Here is an 18,596-nt window from a genome sequence, read left to right on the forward strand (position 1 = left end):
CCAGGGCGGCCTTGGGCACGCTTGCATGCAGATTTCGCAGGCCCTGTTCAAGGATCCATGTTTCTTCTACTAATTGACGCCCAGTCCAAATGGCTAGAGGTGCATAAGATGCAGGGGACAACATCCAGCGCAACAATTGAAAAGATGCGTTTATCGTTTAGTACGCATGGCCTCCCTTAGGTGCTGGTCACGGATAACGGCACTCCATTCACGAGTGAGGAGTTTGCGAGGTTCACAAAGATGAACGGCATCCGCCATATCCGCACTGCCCCTTACCACCCAGCTTCAAATGGGTTGGCAGAGCGCGCAGTGCAGACATTCAAAAGAGGCCTAAAGAAGCAGTCTTCCGGATCAATGGACACGGGACTGGCTCGCTTTTTGTTTACGTACAGGACCACCCCCCATGCAGTGACTGGGGTAGCTCCCGCAAAACTCCTAATGGGCCGGAGACTTCGCACCCGCCTTAGTATGGTTTTCCCGGACATTGGCGCAAAGGTACGCCGCACACAAGAACGGCAGGGACAGGGATTTTCTCGGCATCGGCCGATTCGGCAGTTTGCGCCCGGTGATCCAGTGTTCGTTCGGAATTTTGCTGGTGGTGCCCAATGAGTTCCTGGTGTAATCTTTCGCCAAACGGGCCCTATATCTTACCAAGTGCAAGCCCAGGGTCATCTCCAGCGAAAACATGTAGGCCACGTTCGGTCCAGAAGACCACCCCTCAAAAGATTCCCCTCCCCCGGAGCTCATTTCAACAGCCACAGAGACCAGAGACAAGGGAAGGTAGTCCTCACAATCTTCCACTGGTGCCTCACTCGAAGCCTGCGCAGGTCGTTACGGGACCGAATGGAGATAGAGACGCTGACATGACGGGGGCAGCAGACTCTGACTCCGAGATGGAGACACAGGGTGCATCAGAGGGGGAATCCTCGGGTCCACGGGCCGGGGATGTACAACCATTGCGCGTTCTTCACAGAAGCGCCGGTCTCCGTCTCGTTACACGCCGCCTGATCCAGCGCCGCGTGCAAATGGTGTCCGGCCTGCGGCCAAACGAGTCCGACGCTCTCCTTCGCCAGGGTCTTCGGTGGATTCCTTGGACTTTGCAGGGGAGGGATGTTATAACCTGCCTACTTACCATTGGCTGGGGACTAATGACTATCCCACAATCCTGTGGGAGTATGAGCTTCCCCAATGAGGGGGCGGAGAAACCACTAGTAAACTCCTAGTATAAATAAAGCTGGCCAGTTCAGGAACCAGCAGGAAGGAGTATGTAGCAAGGGAAGTTACTGCTACTGTTATGTATATATGTTATAGTAAATAAATGTTATTACTTTGTATCCTTAAAACTCGTGCTGGATTTTTCGTGGCCCTTACAAAAGTTACCAAAGGAAGTACGAATAGAGATTGCAAAGGATGTGGGACATAATTTGATGAACCACTGTTGGCAAGTTTGCCAGCAAGGCAGGGCCATAAAATTCAGTGGGCATCCTTCCCAACGTCTACCCACCCACCCGGGCCTGGCCATGATTTTATGGAGGGGGTGAACAAGGTCTAGAGTGGCCCACCCACCCTCACCCCGATTGAGGCCCTTTAGTTGCCAATTAATGGCCAAATGAGGGCTGCTGAGACTAAATTAATTGGCATTTAGAAAAGTGTGAGCTTATAAATGAAAGTCCACACAGGCGCTTTGGCAAAGAGTCATCCAGATTCAAAACGTTAACCTGTTCTCCCTCCACAGATGCTGACAGACCTGCTGAGATTGTCCAACTTTTTCAGTTTTAGTATCAGATTCCAGCATCTGCAGACAATTGCATTTAATTTAGTTAAAGGCAAGTCAGGTTAGACTAACTTGATCAAGTTTTTTGATGCATTAACATGTGCAGCGGGATTCTCCCTTCTGGGGACTAAGTCACCACACCGGCGGGAGAACCGGCATCAGCCACTCCGGCGTCAACAGCCCCCGAAAGTTCGGAATTCTCAGCGTTTTCGGGGGCTAGGTGGACGGCGGAGGAGTTGGCGCCGCTCCAACCGGCGGCGAAGGGACTGCACGAGTTCACGCATGTGCCGAAGGGCCAGCGTGATCTCGTGCATGCACGCAACCGGCGGCGTGGTTCCGTGCATGCGCAGACCAGTCAGCGTATTTTGGTGCATGCACGGGGGGTTCTCTTCTCCGCGCCGGCCAGGGCGGAGCCCTACAGGGGCCGGCACGGAAGAAGTGCCACCACGGAACAGGCCCGCCCGCAGATCGGTGGGCCCCGATCGCGGGCCAGGCCACCTGGAGGGCCCCCACACTCCCCTGAGGACCGCCCCCGCCGACTTACCTGCCAGGCCCCCACCGTGTGGGACTATGCGTAACCCACGCCGGTGGGACTGGCCAAAAACGGACGACCGCTCAGCCCATCGGGGTCCGAAGAATTGCCGGTGGGGGGGGGCGCTGGCCCCGACCGGCGTGGCGGGCATCCTGACCCCGCTCGATAAACGGCACCGGAGAATACGGGATTCGCGCTGTCCCCCAGGGGTTCTCCGACCCGGCGGGGGGTCGGAGAATGCCGTCCGTGGAGTCAATGTTGAACTTAAGGGGCGTCATTCTCCGACCCCCCAGAGGGTCGGAGAATGGCCGTTGGCCGCCGTGAATCCCGCCCCCGCCGGTTGCCGAAGTCTCCGAAGGGAGAAAAGTCGGCGGGGTGTTAATGGCGCCGCTGCCGTCGGAGAATGGCACGGGTCTGCGCAAGGCAGCCGATTTTCGGCCTGCCGATATTCTCCCTTCCGGGTGGGCCGAAGTCCCATCGACGTGATGACCGTTCACGTCGACGTAAATCAAACCTCCTGAATGTGTGGGGAGAGGTGTGTCTCGGGATGTGTGTGTGTGTGTGTGCGGCGGGGGGGGGGGGGTGGTTAGAGTGGGCTGGGCTCCGGGGGAGTGCCGGGAGGGGGGTCCGTGCCGGGGAGGAGGTTGGGGTCCGTGCCGGGGAGGGGGATGGGGGTCCGTGCCGGGGAGGAGGTTGGGGTCCGTGCCGGGGAGGAGGTTGGGGGGGGGGTCCGTGCCGGAGAGGAGGTTGGGGTCCGTGCCGGGGAGGAGGTTGGGGGGGTCCGTGCCGAGGAGGAGGTTGGGGGGGTCCGTGCCGGGGAGGAGGTTGGGGGGGTCCGTGCCGGGGAGGAGGTTGGGGGTGGTCCGTGCCGGGGAGGAGGTTGGGGGTGGTCCGTGCCGGGGAGGAGGTTGGGGGGAGTCCATGCCGGGGAGGAGGTTGGGGGGGTCCGTGCCGGGGAGGAGGTTGGGGGGTCCGTGCCGGGGAGGAGGTTGGGGTCCGTGCCGGGGAGGAGGTTGGGGAGGGGGTCCGTGCCGGGGAGGGGGATGGGGGGTCTGTGCCGGGGAGGAGATTGGGGGGGATCCGTGCCGGGGAGGGGGATGGGGGGTCCGTGCCGTGGAGGAGGTTGGGGTCCGTGCCGGGGAGGAGGTTGGGGGGGTCCGTGCCGGGGAGGAGGTTGGGGGGGGGGTCCGTGCCGGGGAGGAGGTTGGGGAGGGGCCGTGCCGGGGAGGAGGTTGGGGGGGGGTCCGTGCCGGGGAGGAGGTTGGGGGGGTCCGTGCCGGGGAGGGGGTTGGGGGGGTCGGTGCCGGGGAGGAGGTTGGGGGGGTCCGTGCCGGGGAGGGGGATGGGGGGTCCGTGCCGGGGAGGAGATTGGGGGGTATCCGTGCCGGGGAGGGGGATGTGGGGTCCGTGCCGGGGAGGAGGTTGGGGTCCGTGCCGGGGAGGAGGTTGGGGGGGGTCCGTGCCGGGGAGGCGGTTGGGGAGGGTCCGTGCCAGGGAGGAGGTTGGGGAGGGGCCGTGCCGGGGAGGAGGTTGGGGTCCGTGCCGGGGAGGAGGTTGGGGGTGTCCGTGCCGAGGAGGAGGTTGGGGGGGGTCCGTGCCGGGGAGGAGGTTGGGGGGGGGTCCGTGCTGGGGAGGGGGATGGGGGGTCCGTGCCGGGGAGGAGGTTGGGGGGTCCGTGCCGGGGAGGAGGTTGGGGGTGGTCCGTGCCGGGGAGGAGGTTGGGGGGAGTCCATGCCGGGGAGGAGGTTGGGGGGGTCCGTGCCAGGGAGGAGGTTGGGGGGGGGGGGGTCCGTGCCGGGGAGGAGGTTGGGGAGGGGGTCCGTGCCGGGGAGGGGGATGGGGGGTCTGTGCCGGGGAGGAGATTGGGGGGGATCCGTGCCGGGGAGGGGGATGGGGGGTCCGTGCCGGGGAGGAGGTTGGGGTCCGTGCCGGGGAGGAGGTTGGGGAGGGGGTCCGTGCCGGGGAGGGGGATGGGGGGTCTGTGCCGGGGAGGAGATTGGGGGGGATCCGTGCCGGGGAGGGGGATGGGGGGTCCGTGCCGTGGAGGAGGTTGGGGTCCGTGCCGGGGAGGAGGTTGGGGGGGTCCGTGCCGGGGAGGAGGTTGGGGGGGGGTCCGTGCCGGGGAGGAGGTTGGGGAGGGGCCGTGCCGGGGAGGAGGTTGGGGGGGGGTCCGTGCCGGGGAGGAGGTTGGGGGGGTCCGTGCCGGGGAGGGGGTTGGGGGGGTCGGTGCCGGGGAGGAGGTTGGGGGGGGTCCGTGCCGGGGAGGGGGATGGGGGGTCCGTGCCGGGGAGGAGGTTGGGGGGGTCCGTGCCGGGAGGAGGTTGGGGGCGGGTCCGTGCCGGGGAGGAGGTTGGGGTCCGTGCCGGGGAGGAGGTTGGGGGGGTCCGTGCCGGGGTGGGGGATGGGGGGCCCGTGCCGGGGAGGGGGATGTGGGGTCCGTGCCGGGGAGGGGGATGGGGGGTCCGTGCCGGGGAGGAGGTTGGAGGGGTCCGTGCCGGGGAGGGGGATGGGGGGTCCGTGCCGGGGAGGAGGTTGGGGTCCGTGCCGGGGAGGAGGTTAGGGGGGACCGTGCCGGGGAGGGGGATGGGGGTTCCATGCCGGGGAGGAGGTTGGGGGGGGTCCATGCCGGGGAGGAGGATGGGGGGTCCATGCCGGGGAGGAGGTTGGGGTCCGACAGTTGGACCCATGCGGTCCATGCCACCTGGCTGGGGGGAGGAGGGGATATGGGCAATGATGACATGTCGTCGTTCCCCTCCCCCCCACCAGGCCGTCATGTTTTCCCATCATCCAGCGATGTTGGCCGCCGTGGCGGCAGCCGCTAATATCTATGTTGCCCTGGATGAGGAGGAGGAGGAGGAGGAGCGTGCCAGAGAGGCGGCGCAGGCTGCCGCAGAGGGACAGGCGGCAGCAGGCTGGAGGGACACCTGACCGACAGGACGAGGAGGGGGAGGAGGACGTCGCGGCCCCACGGCAACGGAGGCACCCGAGGGCGCCCCGGTGTACCGGCCCCGGCAGTCATACCAGGACCTCACGGGAATGCAGGAGGAGACTCCGGATGAGGCGGGAAACCGTGGCACACATCTGCCACCTGCTGGCACACCTGTCACCGCGTGGCACTGGCGGGGGACACCCTCTCCCCGTGTCCGTCAAGGTTAAGGTGGCCCTGAACTTTTATGCAACGGGGTCATTCCAGGCACCGAGTGGGGACCTGTCCGGCATATCGCAGACATCGGTGCATCGGTGCATCCGGGTAGTGACAGATGCCCTATATGCCATGGCGCACCGCTACATCCGCTTCCCTGTGGACCGGGCCAGCCAAGATGCCCGGGCCATGGGCTTCTCTGCCGTGGCCGGGTTCCCCATGGTCCAGGGCGCGATTGATGGGATGCACGTCGCAGTGCGGCCACCTGCAGATAACAGGGCCGTGTTCACCAATAGGAAGGGGACCTATTCGATGAACATACAGGTGGTCTGCGACCACCGCATGATGATCCTGCACGTCTGCGCCCGTTACCCAGGCAGTGTACACGACTCATACGTGTTGTCGCGGTCATCCATCCCCGGCATGTACGAGGGACGCCATCCCCGGCTGAGGGGCTGGTTGCTGGGCGACAGGGGCTACCCATTGCGATCGTGGCTGATGACGCCTATACGGAGGCCACGCAATGAGGCGGAGAACCGCTACAATGATGCCCATGTAGCGACAAGGGGAGTGATAGAGAGGTGCTTTGGCGTGCTGAAGATGCGTTTCAGGTGCCTGGACCTCTCTGGGGGCGCCCTCCAGTATCGGTCAGATAGGGTCGGCCGCATCATTGTGGTGTGCTGCGTCCTGCACATCATAGCCCAGCAGAGGGGCGATGTGCCGCAGGCAGAGGAGGGCGAAGTGGAGGAGCAGCAGGAAGAGGCGCAGTCCTCCCAGATGAGGGGGATGGGGGGTAATGGTCAGGGCAGACGGGGTAGACACAGGCGGGTGGCTGTCCACCGTTACCGGCTGGCCCAGCGGGCACGGGACAGACTGATAGCCGCCCACTTCACTGACTAGATGGGCGTGGGAATCGGGTAGTATGGCCACAGACCGCACACCATGACAACAGCCGACCACCCACACCCCCCACCCATCCACCCACCCAGCACCCTCACCCTCCTCCCCCACCCCACCCGCATGCACACCACCCCCCCCCCCCCATTGCCGATCCACCTGCGGCACAACGGGCCGAGCTCACACAGTTGCGGGTGGACGCGTGTCTATTGCAGGCCATGGAGGATGATGACAACCCGCCCTGCGGTGAGCTCCTGGCTCCACATCGTTGGACTATGTCTGACCCATGGCCACAGTACCACCATCCACCCGGACCATCCCTGCATGCGGCTGTGACACTGCAGCGCACGGTCCCGTCCTCTGCCCGGGGGGATGTTGATGGCGGCCCAGGGGGAACGGGGCAGACTCACCTGGGGCTGAGGTAACACCACCCCTCACACACACACTTGCGCTCAATGTACATGACACCCCCGCACGCTTTGGACAGAGCACAAAGGCAGCTTCTGTAGGTGTAACATTGACTTTAATAACCAAAGGAGTTCATGCACGTGCCCTAGCCCCTAAAACTCATCTGTGCCCTGCACCCGTGCCAACTTACTCAGTGTCTAATTGTTTGGCCTTACGGGCCCTTTGACTACGTCTACGTGGTTCCCCAGACGGTACAGCAGAACTGGAGGTGGACTCCTGTGATTCCTGCCCTCTGACACTGGATCCCTTTGGCGGCCGTTTCCTGGGGCGTCCTGGCCTAGATGGGCCAGGCTGCGGCCCGGGCGACTGGGATGGCGAGCTGCCAGCCTTTCCTGCCCGTTGCCCACCCGATGCACCTGGGACGGAAGGGGGGGAGTCCGAGGTGTCGCAGTGTTCCGGGACCTCCCCTACAGGGGGAGCCGGGACGGACCACACCACCTCCTCCTCCCTCGGGGTGCCCGATGGCCCCCAGGCCTCTACATAGGTGGGGGATGCGAACGGACTGGCCATCCGACGCCCCCCCCGACATCTGGCGCTGCCAGTCCAGGAGGCCCGTGCTGGTATCGACAGGGGTCTGCAGGTTTGCAGCCATGGAGCTCAGGGGGTTGGCAAACCCTGTCTGTGACAGTGCGACGCCGGCTCGCACATGGCCACTGGCGCCGATGCCCTCAGCGATGGCCTGCAGAGACTGGGCCATGGCCTGCAGAGACTGGGCCATGGCCTGCTGAGACTGGGCTATGGTGTTGAGCGCCTCTGCCATCTGGCGCTGGCACTGGCTCATGGCCTCCTGTGAGAGGGCAGCCATGTCCTGGGCCACAGACGCCGCCTGCACGGAAAGCCCCAGGCCTCGCAAACCGTTCCCCATGTCTGACACCGTCGCACCCATTGCCTCCACCGCGGACGCCACCCGTGCGGTGTCAGCCTGGGTGGCACACATGACCTGCACCACTTCCAGCTCCTGGACGCGGGTGGACTCCTCCACCTGCGACTGCAGCCGCCGCATGCCGGCCGTCACCCTCTTCGCTCGTCTCCGGGTCGGTGGTTGCATCGGATCTATGTGTGGGTGTGGTACCTCCAGGAACCCGGGATCCATCTGGGCGGCAGATGTTCGCTTGGGCTGGGCTGCCCTCCGACCGCCCGGCCCCTCTGCTGCTCCTACCTCCACCTGCTGTACCGGGATGGCTGTGTTGTGCGCACCAGTGAGTGTACCAGACGCCTCATCACTGAAGTGCCCAACCGAGGTGTTTCTGCGATGGTGGAGGGTGTTGGTGACAGCAGTGGCGTTGTGTCGTGCTCTTCGTCCCACTCTGAGTCCATGGCACTTTGGGGTGGGGGTTCGTCTCCACCCATCCACTCTGAGTCACTGTCTGGTATTTCGTCTTCCTGGGTAGTGCTGTCCCGGGTAGGGGTGTCCTGGGTAGTGGTGTCCTGGGTAGTGGTGTCCTGGGTAGTGGTGTCCTGGCTCGGACGTGACGGGGGCCTGTGGCTGCCCCCCTCGTCACTGGGTGGTCGCTCCCGCACGTGACGGGGGTGTCGTCTCCCTGTTGCTCCAGGTCTCTCTGTCTCCCGTGGTGCGCGAGGGGCATCCTGCAGGCGTCGCATGCTGGAGGATCCGGGTCTCTCTGTCTCCCATGGCCTCCGAGGGGCATCCTGTGGGCGTCGCATGCTGGAGGGTCCGGGTCTCTCTGTCTCCCGTGGCCTCCGAGGGGCATCCTGCGGGCGTCGCATGCTGGAGGGTCCGGGTCTCTCCGTCTCCCGTGGCCTCCGAGGGGCATCCTGCGGGCGGTCTGCATCTGCGGGGATGGGTGCCTGGACGTTTGGTCCTGCGATACACAATGAAGCATGCATGGTTAGACACGCAGGCAGTGATCAGGTGATATGGGGGAGGGGGATATAGGGGAGGGGAGATATGGGGACGGGGCTGTCGGTGGCTCACTTGCTAGTACGCCCCCGACCTCTGCATCAGCAACCTCCCGGTCGTCAGGTCCGCCAGCCAGTTCCAGGGCCCTTTCCTCGTGTTCGGTCAGTGGCCTCTCATCAGCGGGGCCTCCTCCAGTCCTCACATGCTCCCTATTGTTGTGTGCGCGCTTCTCCTGTGGGGGGGGGGGGCGGTGGTGGCAGGGGTAAAAGGCAACAGTGTTAGGCAGGTATATGAATGCACGCCATCGGTTGCGCGTGCATTGCAGAGGTTAAGGTTAGGGCTGGATTCACTTGGGGATATGGGCGATATGGGGGAGGGGGGATATTGGGGGAGGGAGGATATGGGGGAGGGGGTATATGGGGAGGGGGGATATGGGGGATATGGGGAGGGGGGATATTGGGGAGGGGGGATATTGGGGAGGGGGATATGGGGATGGGGGGATATGGGGGAGGGGGGATATGGGGGATATGGGGAGGGAGGATATGGGGGAGGGGGATATGGGGGAGGGGGGGATATGGGGAGGGGGGATATGGGGGAGGGGGGATATGGGGGAGGGGGGGATATGGGGGAGGGGGGATATGGGGGAGGGGGGATATGGGGGAGGTGGGGATATGGGGAGGGGGGGATTTTGGGGGAGGGGGGATATGGGGAGGCTCACCCTGCCTGCTCTGACGAGGTCGTTCACCTTCTTGTGGCACTGGGTGCCTGTCCGTGGTGTCAGGGCCGCAGCGGTGACGGCCTCTGCCACTTCCCTCCACAGACGCCGGCTGTGGCGTGGGGCAACTCTGCGGCCGTGCCCGGGATACAGGGCATCCCTCCTCTGCTCCACTGCGTCCAGGAGCGCCTCCACATCCCGTGACTCGAACCTCGGGGCTGAGCGGCGGCCAGCCATCCAGTCGGGTGTTCCGGTCGGGTGTTCCGGTCGGGTGGGGGGGAGCAGTGCGGCCTTATGAGCCGTCACGCCGTGCGGCGCGTATGACGCTGCACGGCGTGAACCAGTTGCGCAAGCGCGGTTCCCGTTACGTCGCTGCTAGCCCATTTCGTGCCGGAGACTTTCGACCCATTTTTCCGACGTGACGCAAGTCGGATTTGCGCCGTTTTTTCGCCGATCGGCGGACTTTGCGCCGATAACGGAGAATTTCGCCCAAGGACTTTCAAAATACCATAATAGGGGCTGTTTAGCGCAAGGCTAAATCGCTGGCTTTGAAAGCAGACCAAGGCAGGCCAGCAGCACGGTTCAATTCCCGTAACAGCATCCCCGAACAGGCGCCGGAATGTGGCGACGAGGGCCTTTTCACAGTAACTTCATTTGAAGCCTACTTGTGACAATAAGCGATTTTCATTCATTCATATCTAGGCAAGCTCGTAATATTTCAGCTCAAGGAACTAAAGGTACTGTGGCAGCCTGGATCCAAAATTGGCTAAAGGACAGGAAGCAGAGAGTTATTCTGAATGATTACATTTCAGACTGGAGGGAAGAATATACCGTGGGCGCGATCTGCCGGCTACGCTGCACCGGAAAAGCAGCTCGCCGTGGCGCAGCACGGCCGGTGAAAGCCAGGAGACTCCGTTCCCGGGAGTTATCCGGCTCGTAATGCTTTGCGAGATTCAACGCAATCTCACGAGACGTTGCAAGGTTAATCCCACCAAACAATGGGCTGGATCGGGTTTTGGCAAATCTGCATATTGGAGCGAGGCAGTAACCTTACTCTAATGTGCAGATTCCCAAGGCACCTGAGGCTTTGGGATTCAATCCCTTTGGGATCCCACAAACGGGGACCAGACGGAATGGCACTCATGGGGATCTTCAAGGGGATCGGAGGCCCTCAGTTGCATGCCTTTTGGGCAGGGTGGTGCCCTGGCACTGCTGGTGCCACCTGGGCACCCTGGCAGTGCCACCTGGGTGCCAGCCTGGCACTGCCAATGTGCCCAAGTGGCACTGCTGTTTGCCAGGTTGGCACTGCCAAGGGGCCAAGCTGGCATTATTTGTGCACACGTGATTGGGCTGGGGTTGCCTGGTGTGGGTTCGGGCTGGAGAAGGTTGGGGACTTTTTGGGGGGGCCATGGAGATCGGGACGCCATTCAAAAATGGTGACCCAATCTCTCGCTACAGCAGAGGAGTTTCGGCGAATAAAGTCCCCATTGCAAAACGGGGCTATGTGCGGCCACGGATTCCCCAGTTAGGCCCTTATTCAAAGCGAATTGCATTGAATAGCCACTGCAAGTGGCAGGAACCACGCAGCTAAGCGCATTTGCTTGGGAACTTTGTTCCCTTTTTGGGAAAATCGCGCCCAATGGGTAGGATCTCCAGGGGCCCACCGAAGTCTAGACAAAGGCAGACCACGGCCAAAAGTACCTAGTTTCCTGATTCCATTCCTGGCATCAGACATTTTGGCCGAGATGTCTTCAGGACAGGCAGGGCTGGCTGCCTGCCAACAAGGGTTAAGCTCGTAAAGAGCCTCATTAAAGGTAAGCTCAGGAGGTCAAATGGGGTTCCCAAAACAACTGAGGACAGGTTAACTGACCGGAGGTGGGCGCCCAGTGGCAGCCGAGGGTGTGCCGATGCTCCAGCAGGTCAAGAGGTCAAGTTATCTCTGCCAACCATAGAACATAGAACATTACAGCGCAGTACAGGCCCTTCGGCCCTCGATGTTGCGCCGACCTGTGAAACCACTCTAAAGCCCATCTACACTATTCCCTTATTGTCCAGATGTCTATCCAATGAGCATTTGAATGCCCTTAGTGTTGGTGATTCCACTACTGTTGCAGGCAGAGCATTCCACGCTCTTACTACTCTCTGAGTAAAGAACCTACCTCTGACATCTGTCCTATATCTATCTCCCCTCAATTTAAAGCTATGTCCCCTCATGCTAGACATCACCATCCGAGGAAAAAGGCTCTCACTGTTCACCCTATCTAATCCTCTGCCTGGATGAGGTTGCCAAAAAGCCAAATGCCACCCCAGCTACATATCACCACCACCACCACCACCACCACCACCAGCCCCCCCCCCCCCCCCCCCCCCCCCCTGCCATCTTACAATTTTCCCTGGCTAATTTTGATATATTTCTGTATTAGCTGTCCCCTTTAAGGGACGTGCATCGGGTGGGCCATGTGACCCCATCACCCAATGGGAATTATGTGCAGGGATCTTGGTGCAGAGTGCAGACCTTTGCAGCCAGTGTAGGCCCCAGAGTGATAACATTGTGTAAGTGCCATCTGAAAATATACCATTATAATTTGTTATACATACTGACTGGTGGTCACCAATCCTTCCTTTACCACACTTTCAATTAAATTTGCTGAGAGGGAACCTTCGTGTTGAAGTGCCCTCTCAGTGACTTACGCTTTGCTGCAGCCAGGTGCTCCTCTGAAGCTACAAGACCTTCAATTGGCTTTTTAACTCCCAGAGCCACCCTGCCATCCTTCTTTGGACAGGGAACCTGTCTCCATGTCAAATAGGACAGTGCCCCGGTCATAATTCCAACCAGTGACTGCGTTCCCAACCCTCCTTCCCCTCTGCCCACCCTCCCGCCAACCCCACCCAGCTCCTGTTTCCCACCCTCAAAGTGAAAATTCAGCCTCATGTCGTTTTTGGTGTAAAGAAAACGCTCACCTCGGTCAGATCGATCATTAATACAAGCTCTCTTGTTTCAAACAGGGTAATCAGCCGAGCGCCAGGCCTCAAACTCGTGGTCGAAACACTGATGTCATCCCTGAAGCCTATTGGGAATATTGTGGTGATCTGCTGCGCTTTCTTCATCATCTTTGGCATCTTAGGCGTGCAGGTTTGTACCTTCATCAAATCAGCCTAGCGTGCGGGGGTGTGGACAGTGTGTGCCCTGGGGGTGAGGGCTCTCTGTGCCCTCAGTGAGGATCCTGTGTGCCCTGGAGATCGAGGCTCTGGTGTATTGGGGTGGGGGCTCATGTAACTGGGGGTAACTTATTGGCACGGATGGAGGATTGGTTAATGGATAAAAAACATAGGGTGGAATTTACCAGCCCAAACGCAGCGGGTGCAGAACCGGGTAAGGCGGGCAGCATTCAAACATCCAGCCACTTCAATGGAACTGGAAGATCCCACTGGCGGGAGGTGCGGGAAAAGTCAGGCCAGAGCGTGGAGATAAATGGGCCACTTTCAATTTGGCGGGTTATAACTATTTGGGTGCTGCAGGGATCTGTATTGCAGCCTTAGCTATTTACATTCTACATTAATGACTTAGAGGAAGAAAGCAAGAGTAGTGTACCCATGTTTGCTGACAATGCAAGGATAGGTGGGAATGTAAGAAGAATCATAGAATCCCTACAGTGCAGAAGGAGGCCATTCAGCCCATTGAGTCTGCACCGACCCTTGCTCCGATAGAGCAACCCCCCACCCCTATTCCTGTAACCCCACCTAACCTTTGGGTAATATTAGCATGGCCAGTTCACCTAACCTGCACATCTTTGGGCTGTGGGAAGAAACCAGAGCACCCGGAGGAAACCCACGCAGACACGGGGAGAGCGTGCAAACTCCGTCTAGACCGGCCCCCTGAAGTCGGAATTGAATCCCGATCCCTGGCACTGTGAGGCAGCAGTGCTAACCACTGTGCCACGGTCCTGCCCACCAGAAAGAAGGACACAGAGAGGCTGCAAGGAGGTAGGTTAAGGGTGAGTATCTTCAATGCTCAAGTAGATCGCTTTTTGATTTCTCAGAGCACCAGGGGATCTGAGGAACAGGAAGGAAAGTGGAGTTGGAGCTGTAGATCAGCTATGATCACATTGAATATTGGAGCAGGCTTGAGAGGTCATCTGATCCACTCCTACTCTTTTTTTATTATGTTCTTATGAATGTTTAAGGTGATGGATGGGCTGTCGATCAAGCAGACTGCTATATTATATCCTATATTGTATCAAAGTGCTGGCAAGTTGTGGAGGATCAGCCATCAGGCACAGTTACTCACCACAGAATTCTCAGCCTCTGACCTGCTTTTGTAGCCAAAGTGTTCATGTGGTCTAGTTCAGTTTTTAGTCGAAATGGCAATCCCCAGGATGTAGATGGTGGGGCTTTGATGATGGGGATGCCATTGAAGGCCAATGTTAGGTAGTTAGACTCTGTGGTTGGGTCATTTAATTGGGTTGGTATAAATACTGTGGCTGCAAGCGCAGGTTAGTAGCTGGGAATTTTGCAGCGAGTAACTCACCTCCTGACTCCCCGAAGCCTGTTCACCATCTACAAGGCATAAGTCCAGATTGTGATGGAATACTCTCCACTTGCCTGGATGGGTGCAATTCCAACAATACTCAAGAAGCTTGACACCATCCAGGGCAAAGCAGCCCGCTTGATTGGGACCCCTTCCACAAACAGTCGCTCCCTCCACCACAAACACGCAGTGGCAGCTGTGTTTACCATCTACAAGATGCACTGCAGGAACTCAACAAGGCTCTTTTGGCAGCACCTTCCAAAATCCAGACCACTACCATCTCGAATGGCAAGGACAGCAGATACCTGCGAACACCATCACCTGGAGATTCTCCTCCAAGTCACTCATCATCCTGTCTTGGAAATATATCGCCATTCCTTCATTGTCATTGGGCAAAACATTGGAACTCCCTCCCTAAAAGCACTTTGGGTGTATCTACACCTTTGGGGCTGCAGCAGTTCAAGAAAGCAGCTCACCGCCACCTTCTCAAGGGCAACAAGGGATGGGCAACAAACACTGGCCTCTAGACAGCGGCGCCCACATCCCCAAAATGAATTTAAAAAGAGTCGCCTAGCAACACTTATGGCCTGAACATTATTTGTTCAATGCTGTACGGGCCTGTGTTTATGGGCATGGATTGCTTCATTATCTGAGGAGTTGGAAATTGAATTGAACAATGCACAATGGTCAGCAAACATCTCCATTGCTGAATTTATGATGGAGGCAAAGTTGAGAGTGAAGCAGCTGAAGATGTTTACACCCAGGAACCTGCCCTGTGGAGCTCCTGCAGCAGTGTCTTCTAAGTGCTGAGTGCTGCATCCTCAAATATCCATGTGCATGATGAGTCTTTTTAAAAAAAACATATTTTATTAAAGTTTTTCGATCAAACAAAAATTTCCCATTTTACAACTTTGTAATAATATATACATTGATCGTTTTATAAATAAATAATATGCTGACTATCGGCAACTGCCAATAACAAAATAAGAAACAACAGAAATAAGAACTAAGATAGTAACTTTGTGAAATCAAATATAAATAACTAATATATAAACACACACATAAAACCCCTGAAGACCCAAATGAGCCCCCCCCCCCCTCCCCCTCGGGCTGCTGCTGCTGCCTTTCCTATTTTCCCTTATCGCTCTGCGAGATAGTCGAGGAACGGTTGCCACCGCCCGGTGAACCCCTGAGCCGAACCTCTTAATGCATATTTTATCCGCTCCAGTTTTATAAACCCTGCCATGTCGTTGATCCAGGCCTCCACACCCGGGGGCTTAGCTTCTTTCCACATAAGTAGAATCCTTCGCCGGGCTACTAGGGACGCAAAGGCCAACACGTCGGCCTCTCTCGCCTCCTGCACTCCCGGCTCATCTGCAACCCCAAATATAGCCAACCCCCAGCTTGGTTTGACCCAGACCCCCACCACCTTCGAGATCACTTTTGCCACACCCACCCAGAACCCATGCAATACCGGACATGACCAAAACATGTGGGTGCGGTTCGCCGGGCTTCCCGCGCATCTCCCGCACCTATCTTCCACTCCAAAAAATCTACTCAGCCTTGCTCCCATCATATGCGCCCTGTGTAGAACCTTGAATTGTATCAGGCTGAGCCTGGCACACGAGGACGAAGAGTTTACCCTACTTAGGGCATCTGCCCACAGCCCCTCCTCAATCTCTTCCCCCAGCTCCTCCTCCCATTTTCCCTTCAGCTCCTCGACCATCGTCTCCCCCTTGTCTCTCATTTCCCTATATATATCTGACACCCTACCATCACCCACCCATGCCCCCGAAATCACTCTGTCCTGGATCTCTTGCGCCGGGAGCTGCGGAAATTCCCTCACCTGTTGCCTCACAAATGCCCTCACTTGCATATAGCGAAATGCATTCCCAGGTGGCAACCCATATTTTTCTGTCAGTGCTCCCAGACTCGCGAACGTCCCGTCTAAGAACAAGTCCCGCAATTTCGCAATTCCTGCTCGCTGCCAAGATTTAAATCCCCCATCTATCCTTCCCGGGACGAACCTATGGTTGTTCCTTATCGGGGACCACACTGAGGCACCCATCACTCCCTTATGTCGTCTCCACTGCCCCCAAATTTTCAGAGTTGCCACCACCACTGGGTTTGTGGTGTATTTTTTCAGGGAGAACGGTAACGGCGCCGTCGCCAGTGCTTTTAAGCTAGTTCCCCTACAGGACGCCATCGCCAGTCTTTTCCACGCCGCTCCTTCCCCTTCCCTCATCCACTTACATATCATTGACACGTTGGCAGCCCAATAATAATCACTTAGACTCGGCAGTGCCAGTCCCCCTCTGTCCCTACTACGCTGCAGGAACCCCCTCTTTACTATTGGGGTCTTTCCAGCCCACACAAAGCTCATAATACTCTTGTCCACCTTCTTAAAAAAAGCCTTTGTAATCAGTACAGGGAGGCACTGGAACACAAAAAGAAACCTCGGAAGGACCACCATTTTAACCGCCTGCACCCTGCCCGCCAATGACAGGGGCGCCATGTCTCACCTCCTAAAGTCCTCTTCCATCTGCTCTACCAGTCGTGCCAAGTTAAGCTTATGCAAGGTTCCCCAGTTCCTGGCCACCTGGATCCCTAAATACCGGAAATCTCTTCTTACCCTCCTCAACGGTAAATCGTCTATTCCCCTGCCCTGTTCCCCGGGGTGCATCACAAACAGTTCACTCTTCCCCATATTCAATTTATACCCTGAAAATTCTCCAAACTCCCTGAGTGTCTGCATTATCTCAGGCATCCCCTCCACTGGGTCCGCGACATACAACAACAAATGATCCGCGTATAATGACACCCGATGCTCTTCTCCTCCTCTAAGTACCCCCCTCCACTTCCTAGAGCCCCTCAGCGCTATGGCCAATGGCTCAATTGCCAACGCAAACAGTAACGGGGACAGGGGACATCCCTGTCTTGTACCCCTATATAGTCGGAAGTGGTCAGACCGTTGCCTATTTGTAATCACACTTGCCACCGGGGCCCTGTACAGGAGCTGAACCCATCTAATGGACCCCTCTCCAAATCCAAATCTCCTCAGTACTTCCCACAGGTAGTCCCACTCCACTCTATCAAATGCTTTCTCTGCATCCATCGCCACCACTATCTCCGCCTCCCTCTCCGGTGGGGGCATCATCATCACCCCCAACAGCCTCCGTATGTTAGCATTCAATTGCCTCCCTTTAACAAACCCCGTTTGATCATCATGCACCACCCCACGTTCAAGAGGGAAATAGGCCTGTATGACCCGCACTGCAGCGGGTCTTTGTCTCTTTTCAGGATCAGCGATATCGTCGCTACCGACATCGTCGGGGGTAGTGTCCCCCTTTCCCTAGCCTCATTAAAGGTTCTCATCAGAAGTGGGGCCAGCAGGTCCACGTATTTCCTATAGAATTCTACCGGGAACCCATCCGGTCCCGGGGCCTTCCCTGCCTGCATGTTCCCAATTCCTTTTACCACCTCCTCCACCTCAATCTGCGCTCCCAGTCCTGTCATCTCCTGTTCCTCAACCTTCGGGAACTCCAGCTGGTCTAGGAAACGCATCATTCCCTCTTTCCCTTCCGGGGGTTGAGCCTTATATAGCCTCTCGTAAAATACCTTAAACACCCCGTTCACTCTCTCCGCTCCCCGTTCCATCTTTCCCTCCTCGTCTCCATCCCCTCTGATCTCTCTCGCCGCCCCCCTCTTTCTAAGTTGTTGGGCCAGCAGCCGGCTCGCCTTCTCTCCATATTCATACTGCACTCCCTGTGCCTTCCTCCATTGTGCCTCCGCCTTACCCGTGGTCAACAAGTCAAAGTCCGTGTGCAATCTCCGTCTTTCCCTGTATAGCCCTTCATCTGGAGCCTCCGCATATTGCCTATCCACCCTCAAAATCTCCCCCAACAATCTCTCCCTTTCTTTACCCTCTTGTTTCCCCTTATGGGCCCTTATGGAGATCAGCTCCCCTCTAACCACCGCCTTCAGTGCCTCCCAGACCACTCCCACCTGGACCTCTCCGTCATCATTGATCTCTAGGTACCTTTCAATACATCCCCTCACCCTTACACATACCCCCTCGTCCGCCAACAGTCCCATATCTAATCTCCAGAGTGGGCGCTGCTCCTTTTCCTCTCCTACTTCCAGATCTACCCAATGTGGGGCATGATCTGAAATGGCTATAGCCGAATACTCCATTCCTGCCACCTTTGGGATCAGCGCCCTTCCCAGGACAAAGAAGTCTATCCGGGAGTACACTTTGTGGACATGGGAGAAGAAGGAAAACTCTTTACTCCTTGGTCTAGTGAATCTCCAGGGATCCACTCCTCCCATCTGCTCCATAAAGCCCTTAAGCACCTTGGCCGCTGCCAGCCTCCTCCCGGTCCTAGATCTGGACCGGTCCAGCCCTGGGTCCAGCACCGTGTGGAAGTCCCTCCCCCATTACCAACTTTCCCATCTCCAGGTCCGGGATGCGCCCCAACATACGCTTCATAAAGTTCGCATCATCCCAGTTCGGGGCATACACGTTCACCAGCACCACCGCCTCACCTTGCAATCTGCCACTCACCATCACGTATCTACCCCCACTGTCCACCACTGTGGTCTTCGCCTCAAACAATACCCATTTCCCCACCAGTATTGCCACCCCTCTATTTTTCGCATCCAAGCCCGAGTGGAATACT

The 18,596-nt window shown here is 58.3% G+C and overlaps 1 protein-coding gene across 3 annotated transcripts in view; it reads left to right on the forward strand.

Moving 5' to 3' along the window:
• cacna1g (calcium channel, voltage-dependent, T type, alpha 1G subunit) overlaps positions 1 to 18,596 on the forward strand; it is a 541,990-nt gene that overhangs the window by 401,282 nt on the left and 122,112 nt on the right. For all 3 annotated transcript variants that reach the window (XM_072483051.1, XM_072483052.1, XM_072483053.1), the window contains exon 21: positions 12,396 to 12,522. In XM_072483051.1, the coding sequence (XP_072339152.1) occupies positions 12,396 to 12,522 (127 nt within the window). The remainder of the gene's footprint in view (positions 1 to 12,395; positions 12,523 to 18,596) is intronic.

Source organism: Scyliorhinus torazame, chromosome 18, assembly GCF_047496885.1.
Source record: "Scyliorhinus torazame isolate Kashiwa2021f chromosome 18, sScyTor2.1, whole genome shotgun sequence".
In the NCBI taxonomy this organism is placed as follows: domain Eukaryota; kingdom Metazoa; phylum Chordata; class Chondrichthyes; order Carcharhiniformes; family Scyliorhinidae; genus Scyliorhinus; species Scyliorhinus torazame.